Source organism: Cotesia typhae, unplaced genomic scaffold, assembly GCF_013202065.1.
Source record: "Cotesia typhae breed Kobodo isofemale line unplaced genomic scaffold, CoteBio_Ctyphae contig_26, whole genome shotgun sequence".
Classification (NCBI taxonomy): domain Eukaryota; kingdom Metazoa; phylum Arthropoda; class Insecta; order Hymenoptera; family Braconidae; genus Cotesia; species Cotesia typhae.
Window position 1 is genome coordinate 606,078 of NW_027423732.1, and position 10,952 is coordinate 617,029.

Sequence of the window (10,952 nt, forward strand, 5' to 3'; positions counted from 1 at the left end):
TTGGCCTTTTCATAGTCTAATTTATAATTAATTTTCATTGTATTAATTAATTCTTTGTATGAAATGTTTGTATATATCGTATATGTGACATCAGACATAATCAGACCTGACGTACTACCACTTCAGACATGATCATACATGCATAGGCCTGAAATGAGACCTGATCATGTCTGTTCGTGTATGATCATGCTTAAAATTAGACATGATCAGGTCAATTTCAGGCTTAATCAGACATGATCATGTCCGTTCATGCATGGTCATGTTTAATTTCATGTCTGATCATGCATGAGCATGATTAAGTCTCTTATTTCAGGCCTGATCAGTCATGATCATGCATGGACGGACATGATTATGTCCAATGTCAGGCCTGATCATGCATAAACAGACATGATCACGTCTGATAATTTTTTCTCTGTTATTTGTTCAAAAAAACCTTATAAAGAATAAATCATTTTTATGTTCTCGTTCTCAGTATTCAGCGTCTTGATATCCGGTGGACAATTCATGAGATGGAAGTTGAAGTCGTAGCAGAGCCTGATTTCACTCAGCCAGAATTCGTTTGTCCTCTGCAAGTAGCATAAATTTCAATACACCAAAAGTAAAATTTTGATAAATTAGGATGATCATGATCATAGAAATACTTACTGGATGCTCAGCAGGTTCGAGGGTAACCCTATGCCCTAAGATCCTTGAGATCTCATCATGCATGTTTCTATTAGTCATCTCTGTTCTAGCCCTGATGAAGTTAGCGGCAGTAAGTTTAGCTTGAACATTAGCTTGATTAAACAGTTCCAAGCCTTTTTTAAAGTATTGCTTGATACTTTTAATCAGAGGCAACCTAGCAGTACAAATGCCATGTTTTTCCCACTCATGCTGCCAAAAAACTTGGTTGTCCTTAGGGCTTCCGTTAAGTGAGAACCATTTGTCCTCCAGAGCGTCTTATATAGATAAGATTTCTTTCGGATCATAGGGTATTGCCAAATTGCATTGCTTTGGAAGCCTGTTGTAGGTTTTCAATGAAGGCCACAGTCCGTGAACTCCCCACTCTGGTTTATTAATCGGAGCTTCAGTGCCAAGTCGCTTGATCTTCATCGTAGGGCCCCAAGAGACTGCAAGAACGTAAAAGTCAAAGCATGCGCTAGCTGGAGCAGTTGGATCCTTGCAAGTTCCAATGTTGGCATTGATCTGCTGAAGCGTAGCTTGGGCGTTAGCTTGGCTTTTGTTGATTCTGTTCTGCTTTGCTTGCGCCTTTGCCGCTTTCAAGGCTGCTCGGGATCCTGGTGCTGGAGCAGCTCCTGCTTGGACGAGAGCGGCAGGAGCTGGTGACTGAGATCTAGGTTCAGGATTGGCAACTTGAGCTGGAGCCGAATCTTGGGTCGCAGTTACTGGTGACGGGGTCGTTTGTGGATTTTGAACAGGAGATGGTGGTTTCCGAGCTGGAGTTAAAGCTCGTGGACTCAATCCAGTATTCTTCAGCTGTTGGAGCGTCGGTCCTGGAGCGTCATTCTCAGAGCGACTTTGAACAATCTGAACAAGCCTAGAAGCTCTGTCCGTAAAAGTTTGGTGAACAGATTTCGATTGCTCAATCCGATCCCGATTTGCAGTATTCCGAAAAGTTGAATGTCGGTTCTCAATCCGGGTCTTTGATCCTTCAGGTCTGATTGGCTTTGAAAAGTCTCCTAATTGTGTCACTGCAGTGATGACGATGATGCTGCGCGAGAAACTGGTGAAAGTCGGAGTCGTTGAAAGCGAGAAGGTGATGATGGTGCTGGTGTCACAGGGCGAGTTAATGCTGCTGGTGATACTGATCTGAAGCGAGATCTCTGATAGCTGAACGGCTTTACTTCAGAACTTGGTGCTCGGCGATTAGCAGGATGATCTGCTGAACTCCTAGGAAACCTGTTAATTCAAAAAATGATTCTTGATACATAAATATTAACAGAATTAACTGAAGTTTTTAATAAATTACTCGACTTACGAATTACTTCGGCCAATATTAAAAGACCCCCGTCTTCGTCCAGCGAAAGTTTCATCCAAAATCAAAGTTAGAATAATTAAAACTCCAACAATTAAATGACACTTCATTTTTAAACTTTACTGATCCATGAAGACAAAAGTATATTACTGTTCCTTGATAACTAGACTCATCTTAATCTCGTTAATATTCGAAAAAATAAAGATCCATGACCTTATTGCTAATGATCTTTATTAATCAACATTGATAATGTACCCCTTCTTCTTTAGTTTCTATTCATAGTTGGTATTGTGGAATTAAAAATAAACTCAATAGCTTACTTGTAGAAGAACTTAAAATTAAAAGTAGACATGACCATGCATGATCACATGATCAGGTTTGAAGTGTTAAAAACTTCAGATATGATCATGCCTGAAGTACTTGATGCTTCAGATTTGACTATGCATGAACAGACATGACCATGCATAATCACATGATCAGGTTTGAAGTGTTTCACGCTTCAGACATGATCATGCATGAACAAACATGACCACGCATGATCATATGACCTTTTATGATCATATGGCCAAGTTTGAAGTGGTTAAAAGGCTTCAGATATGATCATGCATGATCAGACATGACCATGCATGATCACATAATCAGGTTTGAAGTGTTTTACGCTTCAGACATGATCATGCATGAACAAACATGACCACGCATGATCATATGACCTTTTATGATCATATGGCCAAGTTTGAAGTGGTTAAAAGGCTTCAGATATGATCATGCATGATCAGACATGACCATGCATGATCACATGATCAGGTTTGAAGTGTTTTACGCTTCAGACATGATCATGCATGAATAAGCATGACCTTTTATGATCACATGGCCAAGTTTGGAGTGGTTATAAGGCTTCAAATATGATCATGCATGAACAAACATGACCATGCATGATCACATGATCATGCCTGAAGTATTTAATGCTTCAAATTTGATCATACATGACCAAATCTTGGATATAAAGTCAATAAATCAATAATTAATCTATAAATAACTTTTATTACACTAAAAGAGTCTTTAAATAAAATACATCTATGTTTATAAAGTTTCTTTAGGAGAAAAAAAACTTATAAAGAATAAATCATCTTTGTGTTCTCGTTCATAGTATTCAGCGTCTTGGTATCGGGTGGACAATCTATAAGATGGAAATTGAAGCCGTAGCAGAGCCTGATTTCACTCAGCCAGAGTTCGCCCGTTCTCTGCAAGGACCAAACATTTCAATTCACTAAGTGATCGAAATTTTAATAAATTATCATAATCATGATCATCGAAATACTTACTGGATGGTCAATAGACTCGAGGGTAATCCTGTGCCCTAAAATCCTTGAGATTTCATCATGCATGTCTTTATTGGTCATTTCTTTCTTTGGCCTGAAGTTCGCGGCAGTAAGTTTAGCTTGAACATCAACCTGATGGAAAAGTTCCAAGCCTTTTTCAAAGTATTGTTTAACAGTTTTCAACTGAGGCGACCTTGCAGCACAAGTGCCATGTTTTTCCCACTCGTGCCTCCAGAAGGCTTGGTGAGTCATGGGACTTCCGTTAGCCGAGAACCACATGTCCTCTAACATATCCTGTATAATATGATATTTATCGTAAGGTGGATCAGGTCTCCAGCTTAGAGCACTGAAAAATGCAACAAACCACGTCAATTTCTGCAAACTGCATTACAAAAGTTTGATTTTTCTACCTACCTTTGGAGTTCTTTTGGTTCATAGGGTATTTTCAAATTGCAATGCTTAGGATGCTTGCCGTAGTTCTTCAACGCGGGCCAGAGTCCATGAACACCCCACTCAGCTTTATTGATCACGTTATTAGTAATGCCAAGTCGCCTGATTTGCATCGTGATCCCCCAAGACACTGAAAGAATGTAAAAGTCGAAGCATGCGCTAGCTGGAGCAGTTGGATCCTTGCAAGTTCCCGCAATAGCATTGACCTGCTCTAGCGTAGCGTGTGTATTAGCTTGGTTCTTCACGATTCTGTTCGCTTTAGCTAGCTTCTTTTGAACTTTCACCTCTGCTCGGGATCCTGATGGTGCTGGTGCAACTGCTACTTGAACGAGAGCTTCTGGAGCTGGTGGTTGAAAAACAGGACCAGGTTCAGGATTGTTGACTGGAGTTCCTGGTTGGTTAGTCACCGGATTGTTAGCTTGACCTGGTGGTGGACTGGCTGGCCGATTAAGATCTGGAGGTGTTGGATTCGGAGATGGTTTAGATTGTGGTTTTTTTGCAGATGTGTACATCTGCTTTAGCGATGGTTTCAGGGCGCGAAGACCAGACCGCTTGTAGACAATCGAACCAGAAATAGAAACTCTACCAGTGATAGTAGGTTTGATTGCATTTGGCTGCTTAGCTTGATATCTATCTGGCTTATTCCGAATATTTGACCATCGTTCTTTAGGTGTAGTTGTTGCTCCTCCGGTTTTGGTTGACGTTGAAGGGCTGCCTGACTTTGAAACTGATGGTCTAGAAGCAGATGACAATCGGAGTAGTGAAAAGCGAGAAGACAATGATGATTTAGCGGATGGAGCAGGGCGAGATGGTTTTGGTGATGAAACTGCTCTAAAGCGAGATGTCTGAGGTTTGAATGACGTCACTGCAGTACTCACAGGGCGACGATTCGCTAGATTCTTATTGGGTTTATCGATCGCTACTGTCCTATTAGTGAAGAAAAGTTTTTTTTAGATTTTAAGATATCTGGTAAATTAAATTACACTTACACTTTAGTACTTTGCGGTTTGTATTTTGGTGGTTTAGCCAGAATTTCTTCGGAGAAAAAAACTGCTATGATTACGACCGCGGCGATCAAACGCCACTTCATTTTAAATTTCAGATTTTGCGAGTGAAGTCAACTGGCTCTAAGTAAAATACTTGTAATTAAAATGAAGTATAATATTTTTTTACTCAATAGGAATTATGTTTTATGCGACATGGATTTAGGAGGTGGTGATAACATTTTTTTTTTGTCTTTTAGCTAATTAATTAAAACGCTCTAATCATTTCAAGGACATCATTACTTAATTATTAATTAACAACTATTTCTGAAGCGTCAAAAACGCCTCAAGGCATTCGTAAAATTGATATACGTGGCTTACATTTGAAAGTAGCGCGTGGGGTTTTATAAAACTGAAATTTTAAGAGTCTAGTATACATGAAGAATATTTAATTGACTTTTACAGTCGCGATAAGATACGGTTGACGTCAATAGCATCAATTAATAGGTAGAAAAAGAATAGAAATTATTATTATAGACTCGGATGAAATTTTTTTAAAGATTTGAGGCGTTTTCTTGTTTAAATCTACACAGAAAGAACAAGATTGTACTGGAATAAATTCTAGATTTATCTCACATAAATCTGAGCAAAAAAAAATTTCAGATGGTAGTGAGAATAATCTGGTTTGTACTGAGATCAATGTAGATTATATTGGAATAGATCTTAGATTTTTATGTAAAAAAAAATGGGCTTGGATAAGTATAAATAAGTTTTTTCTCTTCGGTAGTATAGTAGTCAGTATCCCCTTACATCACCCCCTTAAATATTAAAACATTTTATTGGTCCATATCTTACAAATAATAATGTACATTTATAAAATTCATGATATTAATCTTTAAACATTCTTCCAGAACTCCCTTTGTCATCTAGCCTGGCAACTTTCCATCACGATTTTATCATAAACGCTCTCCCAAATGAGCCCATCTCCATCAGGTTTGTGCGTCGAGGGCATTAAAACTCGCCACCAGCTGCGTCCTCTCAGGCCCAGAAAAATTTTCAAATTCTTCCTTGGCCCAAAGTCATACGGGTTCTGATAAGTCTTCCCCAAGCTTTTGTACTTTTTGCTCTCGGTAGCGTTGATGCGAGCTTCAATGCTGGTTTCTCCTCTTGCGATCAATCCAGCATGCCAAAAAGTTAGAGCACCTAAGGCAGCAAAAGTAGCTACGCAGATCAACGCCGCAAAGAGGATCAATCGCCGTCTCAATTCGTGTTCTTTGATTTCTTCATTTTGACGAGCGATTTCTAATAGTTCTTCCGCGCTTAAATGATCCATGGACTCCGTCTAAAATCAATTAAATATTCCATTTAGCTGAATTAATTAAAAAAGAAAATAATGCAATTGCTTACCACTGGAATTATTTCCGAATTGTTGATTCTCACAGGATGACCATGCAAATCTGGATCTTGGGTTGGAAAATACTCCTGATATGCTATTTCGACGCCGAACAGCATCAAGAAGACAACACCCATTACGGTAAATGCCATGTATTGGAAAAAATGACGGTGGTTGTAGTGTCCCACGCAATTGTTCAGCCAGGCTGGTTTAAAAATTAAGGAAGAAATTTAGTAGATTTTTATAAAATTTAAACAGGAACTTTGATTGAAAAAAGGATACGACAGTGGTGGTCCATTTTTAGAATACATCTGTTGCATACAGAGCAATGATGTGTACGAGGAGGTTTTGGACTGATGCATTTCTTGCAAATACTGACCGCTTCGGGGATCAAAATTCCAGATGGTGGGTATCCAGCTGGGACGTTTACTCCCATGTAGTAGTGGAACAAGACATTTATTAGTATCCAGTTGCCGATTATCATTAAGATACATGTCATCAATGGGCTCTTTTCCCACCAGTATGGAAATCCGATGTAGTACGCGATGTAGACTATTATCGCTGTTAATACTGATACTGTAAAGACTAGAAGCTGAAAGTTATAATTTTTAATTAATAAAAAAATTTTTTTAATTAATTTAAGTATTTTAATTCATGATTTTAGCGTTTGAAAGCTTAAATTTTTTTTTAATACTTTTAATTTTTATAAAAAATTTTGAATTTTATGGATTTAAAAAATTTTCACCCAAATTAATTTTAAAATTGTGATAATTATTACATTTTATTTTTAGTTTAAAAAATTTTTAATTTTTTTCTCCCTTTACCTTTGCAAAAAAATAAAACTTAAATTAGCAGACATTTGTAATTTTATAATAAATTTGGATTTTTATAATAAATTACTACTAATAAAACATTTTTTGAAAAATTACATCAGTAACTTTTTAAAATAACTACAAGTGAAATTTTTTATAAAATTAAAAAAAAAATTTTTTTTCATTTATTAAATTAGAACAAAAAAATATTTTTTAAAAATCCCACAATTTTTCAAGTTTTTTACAAATGAATTTTTTTTTTAATTTTTTTCTTATAATTTTTTCAACAAAAAAATTATTTGAAATTTTTAGATGTCGGCTAACTTTATTTTTATTAATAAATGTCAGAAAAATAAATAAAAAAAAAACTTACTGGACCTAATACCGCCGTAAAATTATTTACAAACCAAAAAATAGGTTCCATCAAGGTATCGCACGCATACCCCCAATCTAAAAATTCGTTGTAAAATAAACTCAAAAATGTTATTTTGAGTCTGTACCATTTTTCACCAAAATACAATCTGAAAAAAAAAAAAAAAAAAAAAAAAAATCATTTGAATTTATTTAATGAAAATTAATTCTAAAAAATTAGTGCAAATTTTTAAAACAAAAAAAAAAGAAATTTGACAATTATTGACTTTTTAATTTATAAAAATAAGTAAATAATTAGTTTTTTAAAATTGCAAGTAAAATTTTTCAAATTATCAAAATATAATCATATATAAACAAAAGTTCATTCTTTAAAGGTTAAAAAAATTATTTAAATAATTATCAATAAAAAAAAACTTACCCCAAACGTTTCGGTACTCTCATTAAATTCCATATTAGTCTTCTAATCATTTTTTCTAATTATTTATCAACTAATCACCATTTTTCACCCTTGGATAAAATTTTTAGTCAAAATAATTATTTTTAGTTTACAAACACAGAAAACACAACCTCAAAATTTACAATTTTGCGCGGAAATATTTGAATTTTTTTTTACCAACAAATTAGATTTTTTTTTTGCTTTTTATAAAAATATTATTTTTTTTTTTTAATTTTTTAATTAATTATTTACAATTTTTTTTATTTCGAAAAAATTTTTATTTGAAAAAATGAATTTTGAATTTTTGAAATTTTGCGCCAATTTTAAAAATTAAAAATAAAACACAATTATTAAAAAAAAAAAACATTAATTTTTGTAAAATATAATTAGAAATAATTGATTTTAATTTTTTTATTAATTTAAGAAAAAAAAATCATGAAATATTCTGACATGCGCAGTAGTATTTTCCATGCGCAGTAGATTTGCGCTCTAACCTCAAAAGCTCGCAAGTAAATAAAGTAAATAAAAAATAATTTTTCCGAATAAATAATGAAAAATTAATTTCAATAATAAAAATATTCAATTGTAAGTAATTATTAATTTGTTTTTTTAATAAATTTTATCGTTTAATAATAATTTTTTTTTTTTTTTTAGGTAAAAATTGTAATATTTGTCATCAGTGTAAAAAAAATAAGCGCAAAATGCTGCGGACAAGTGGAACGATAAATAAAATGATGAACAATTTGATAATTAATGAGTGGGTGGGTATAAATGCAATTAATTCACAAACAATAAGATGGAGGAAAAGAAAACCGATGTGGTTGCCGCCGGCGAAATCAAAGTTGTTTAGAATACTCCCGAGGTACAGGTTGCCACCGGAGGAAGCGATTGAGATAAGACGGCTTAGTAATAATTATAATACTCAGATGAAATCACTCAGGTTTGTTTTTTTATTTTATAAATTAATTTTTTTTTATTATTTTTTACATGCAAGTTAGCCGACGTTTTTAATTTTTAAATTATTTTTTATTTATTAAATTACAATTAAAAAATATTTTTTAAAAAATGCACTTACAGTTTTTAAAATTTTTTACACGTGCAAATTTAAAAAAAAATTTTTTTTAATGATTTTTTGAATAAAAAAAAATTCTAAAAACTTTTTAATAATTAAATTATCTCCGAAAAATTATTTTTAAAAAATTAGATTTTTTTAATTTTTTAAATGTCCATTTTTTTTGACATAATTTATTTGTTAAAAAAATTTGTAAAATTATAAAATATCTACTAAATTAATTTTAATTTTTTTTACAAAAATTTTTTGTTCAAAATTTTTGCCGCCATATCAAAAATTAAAATTTTTGCCGCCATATTAAAAATTTAAATTATTTAAAATTAAATAATTAATATTAATTATTTTTAAACAAAATAATAAATTAATAAACTCTTGGATCAGAATTTATAATAAAAAAAAAAAAAAATAATAAATATATTCAATTCAAAAATTTAAATATTAGGTAAAGTTTATAAATTTGTTTTTAAAATTAAAAATAATGAATATTTAATTACAGAGGGTACTTCATGAAAGTTGTGGAAGAAAACAAAGAACAGTTGGACGAAGAACTGAACAGAAAAACCGAAGAAAAAGACTTCAAACGGTGCATGGAGATAAACGACCAGTGGAACAAGGTACAAGCTCAGAACCGCGAGGAGAGACTTCGTCGAGAAGATGCTGAGCGAAAGAGAGAAATTCTGAAGAAGCTTGACGCAAAGAAGGCGCGCGATGAAGGAATAATGAACGAAGTTGAGACAAGGGTCAAGAAATTGAAGGAAGAAGTCAAGAACTTTATTACTGAGGAAAACATCGACCAGGCTATCGAGGAAGCTATGGCTAATCCTATTAATTATAATTATGCTATTGACTCCTTGGGAAATAAGTATGATAAGAGTATTGTTGAGGAACAGATCAAACAATCAGCGCAGCAGTAGATTTTTTATGTAATTTTATTGTTAATAAATATTATTGAAAAAAGGAAAAAATTTTCAAAAAAAAAAATTTTTGAAAAAAAAATTGAAATTTTTTTTTTTTTCAAATTTCTTAAAAAATTAATCTTTTTAATTAAAAAAAATGAAGATTTTAAAGAAAAAAAATTTGTTTTCATTAAAAAAATGAATAAAAATTGAAAAATTACTCATACTGATGATTTTTGCAAAAACAAAGAATTCAAAGCTTCAGAGCACTATGAAAAAAAAATCGCAGCGCTTTGAATTTTTCAGGGATTTTAGGGGACACTTGGAGGTTAAAAAATTACCGACGATATCCTTTGTTCATCCATTTTATCCAAAGTTATACCAAGTTATCCAAATATCCTTCATTATGCGAATTTTTGTCGTTTTTTCGGTTAAAGTTTTCAATTAAAAAAAAATTTTTTTGACAAAAGCTATTCACGGTATCGTATAAAGAATATCATGTAGTTTTCAAAACCGTCCTTCGATTTCCTATACGATCATTATTTCCAGAGTTATTGATTGTCAAAGTGAAAAAGTACTTTTTTTGCTTTGACTGACGATAACTCCGCGGCAAATCATCGTACAGGTTTTTTGATTATGTCAAATTGAAGGGCATTAAATTTTCTAAAAAAGCTTATCAGCGAAACAATGGAAAAAAATTTTTTTGAAGCCCATAGACCTTTTTTAAGACGAGAAAAAATTTGTAAAATTTTTTTTTGTAGTTTTCTTAGGATTTCTCCAGACCCGAACATGATAACAAATTTTCATGGTCATATCTGAAAAACTAGACACTTGGAGCTACAATTTGCTTTTTTTTTTTGCTGTACGATCATTTTCCTCGGAGTTACAGCTCGTTAAAAATCACCCAAAAATTTCAAATTTTTTTTATATATCTTAATTTTTGTGACTAGTATATATATACATATATATTGACATTTTTAACGATATAAGCTCACCCTGACATTACACTCATCGAGACCTTTAATTTGAGTACCCACATCAATTTTTCATATATTTCATATATTTATATATATTATATATATGTATATATGAAAAATGCATGTGGGTACTCAAATGAAAGCTCTTGAAGAGTGTAATGTCAGGGTGAGCTTATATCTTTAAAAATATCAATAGTTAACAAAATACATTGCAATTTACCAAGAACCATTAATTTTTAACTCACCTCAAGATTGTTCCGACTCACA

The 10,952-nt window shown here is 32.6% G+C and overlaps 3 protein-coding genes across 3 annotated transcripts; 1 reads left to right on the forward strand and 2 right to left on the reverse strand.

The window, feature by feature from the left end:
* Positions 1-2,946: 2,946 nt before the first annotated feature.
* On the reverse strand, positions 2,947-5,231 carry LOC141525219 (uncharacterized). Its single transcript, XM_074239610.1, has 4 exons — positions 4,734-5,231; positions 3,709-4,671; positions 3,298-3,640; positions 2,947-3,216 (listed from the first exon to the last, which is right to left on the reverse strand). Exons 1-4 carry the CDS (start codon positions 4,832-4,834, stop codon positions 3,085-3,087), a joined length of 1,539 nt encoding a protein of 512 aa, XP_074095711.1. The 5' UTR covers positions 4,835-5,231; the 3' UTR covers positions 2,947-3,084.
* Positions 5,232-5,502: 271 nt separating this feature from the next.
* LOC141525220 (palmitoyltransferase ZDHHC16) lies at positions 5,503-7,939 on the reverse strand. Its single transcript, XM_074239612.1, has 5 exons — positions 7,723-7,939; positions 7,306-7,453; positions 6,403-6,712; positions 6,135-6,325; positions 5,503-6,069 (listed from the first exon to the last, which is right to left on the reverse strand). Exons 1-5 carry the CDS (start codon positions 7,770-7,772, stop codon positions 5,650-5,652), a joined length of 1,119 nt encoding a protein of 372 aa, XP_074095713.1. The 5' UTR covers positions 7,773-7,939; the 3' UTR covers positions 5,503-5,649.
* A 244-nt stretch (positions 7,940-8,183) lies between these two features.
* On the forward strand, positions 8,184-9,836 carry Mrps26 (mitochondrial ribosomal protein S26). Its single transcript, XM_074239693.1, has 3 exons — positions 8,184-8,325; positions 8,395-8,680; positions 9,309-9,836. The coding sequence occupies exons 2-3, from the start codon at positions 8,442-8,444 to the stop codon at positions 9,724-9,726; spliced, it is 657 nt and encodes a 218-aa protein (XP_074095794.1). The 5' UTR covers positions 8,184-8,325; positions 8,395-8,441; the 3' UTR covers positions 9,727-9,836.
* The last annotated feature ends 1,116 nt before the right edge of the window (positions 9,837-10,952 follow it).

Coding starts and splice junctions, on each gene's coding strand:
- LOC141525219 (XM_074239610.1), bottom strand. CDS start 4,834: ATGAAGTGGCGTTTGATCGCCGCGGTCGTAATCATAGCAGTTTTTTTC. Junction 4,672..4,733: donor AAACCGCAAAGTACTAAAGT/GTAAGTGTAATT, acceptor CTTCACTAATAG/GACAGTAGCGATCGATAAAC. Junction 3,641..3,708: donor GAACCAAAAGAACTCCAAAG/GTAGGTAGAAAA, acceptor TGCATTTTTCAG/TGCTCTAAGCTGGAGACCTG.
- LOC141525220 (XM_074239612.1), bottom strand. CDS start 7,772: ATGATTAGAAGACTAATATGGAATTTAATGAGAGTACCGAAACGTTTG. Junction 7,454..7,722: donor AGAGTACCGAAACGTTTGGG/GTAAGTTTTTTT, acceptor TTTTTTTTTCAG/ATTGTATTTTGGTGAAAAAT. Junction 6,070..6,134: donor ATTCGGAAATAATTCCAGTG/GTAAGCAATTGC, acceptor AATTGATTTTAG/ACGGAGTCCATGGATCATTT.
- Mrps26 (XM_074239693.1), top strand. CDS start 8,442: ATGCTGCGGACAAGTGGAACGATAAATAAAATGATGAACAATTTGATA. Junction 8,681..9,308: donor ACTCAGATGAAATCACTCAG/GTTTGTTTTTTT, acceptor ATTTAATTACAG/AGGGTACTTCATGAAAGTTG.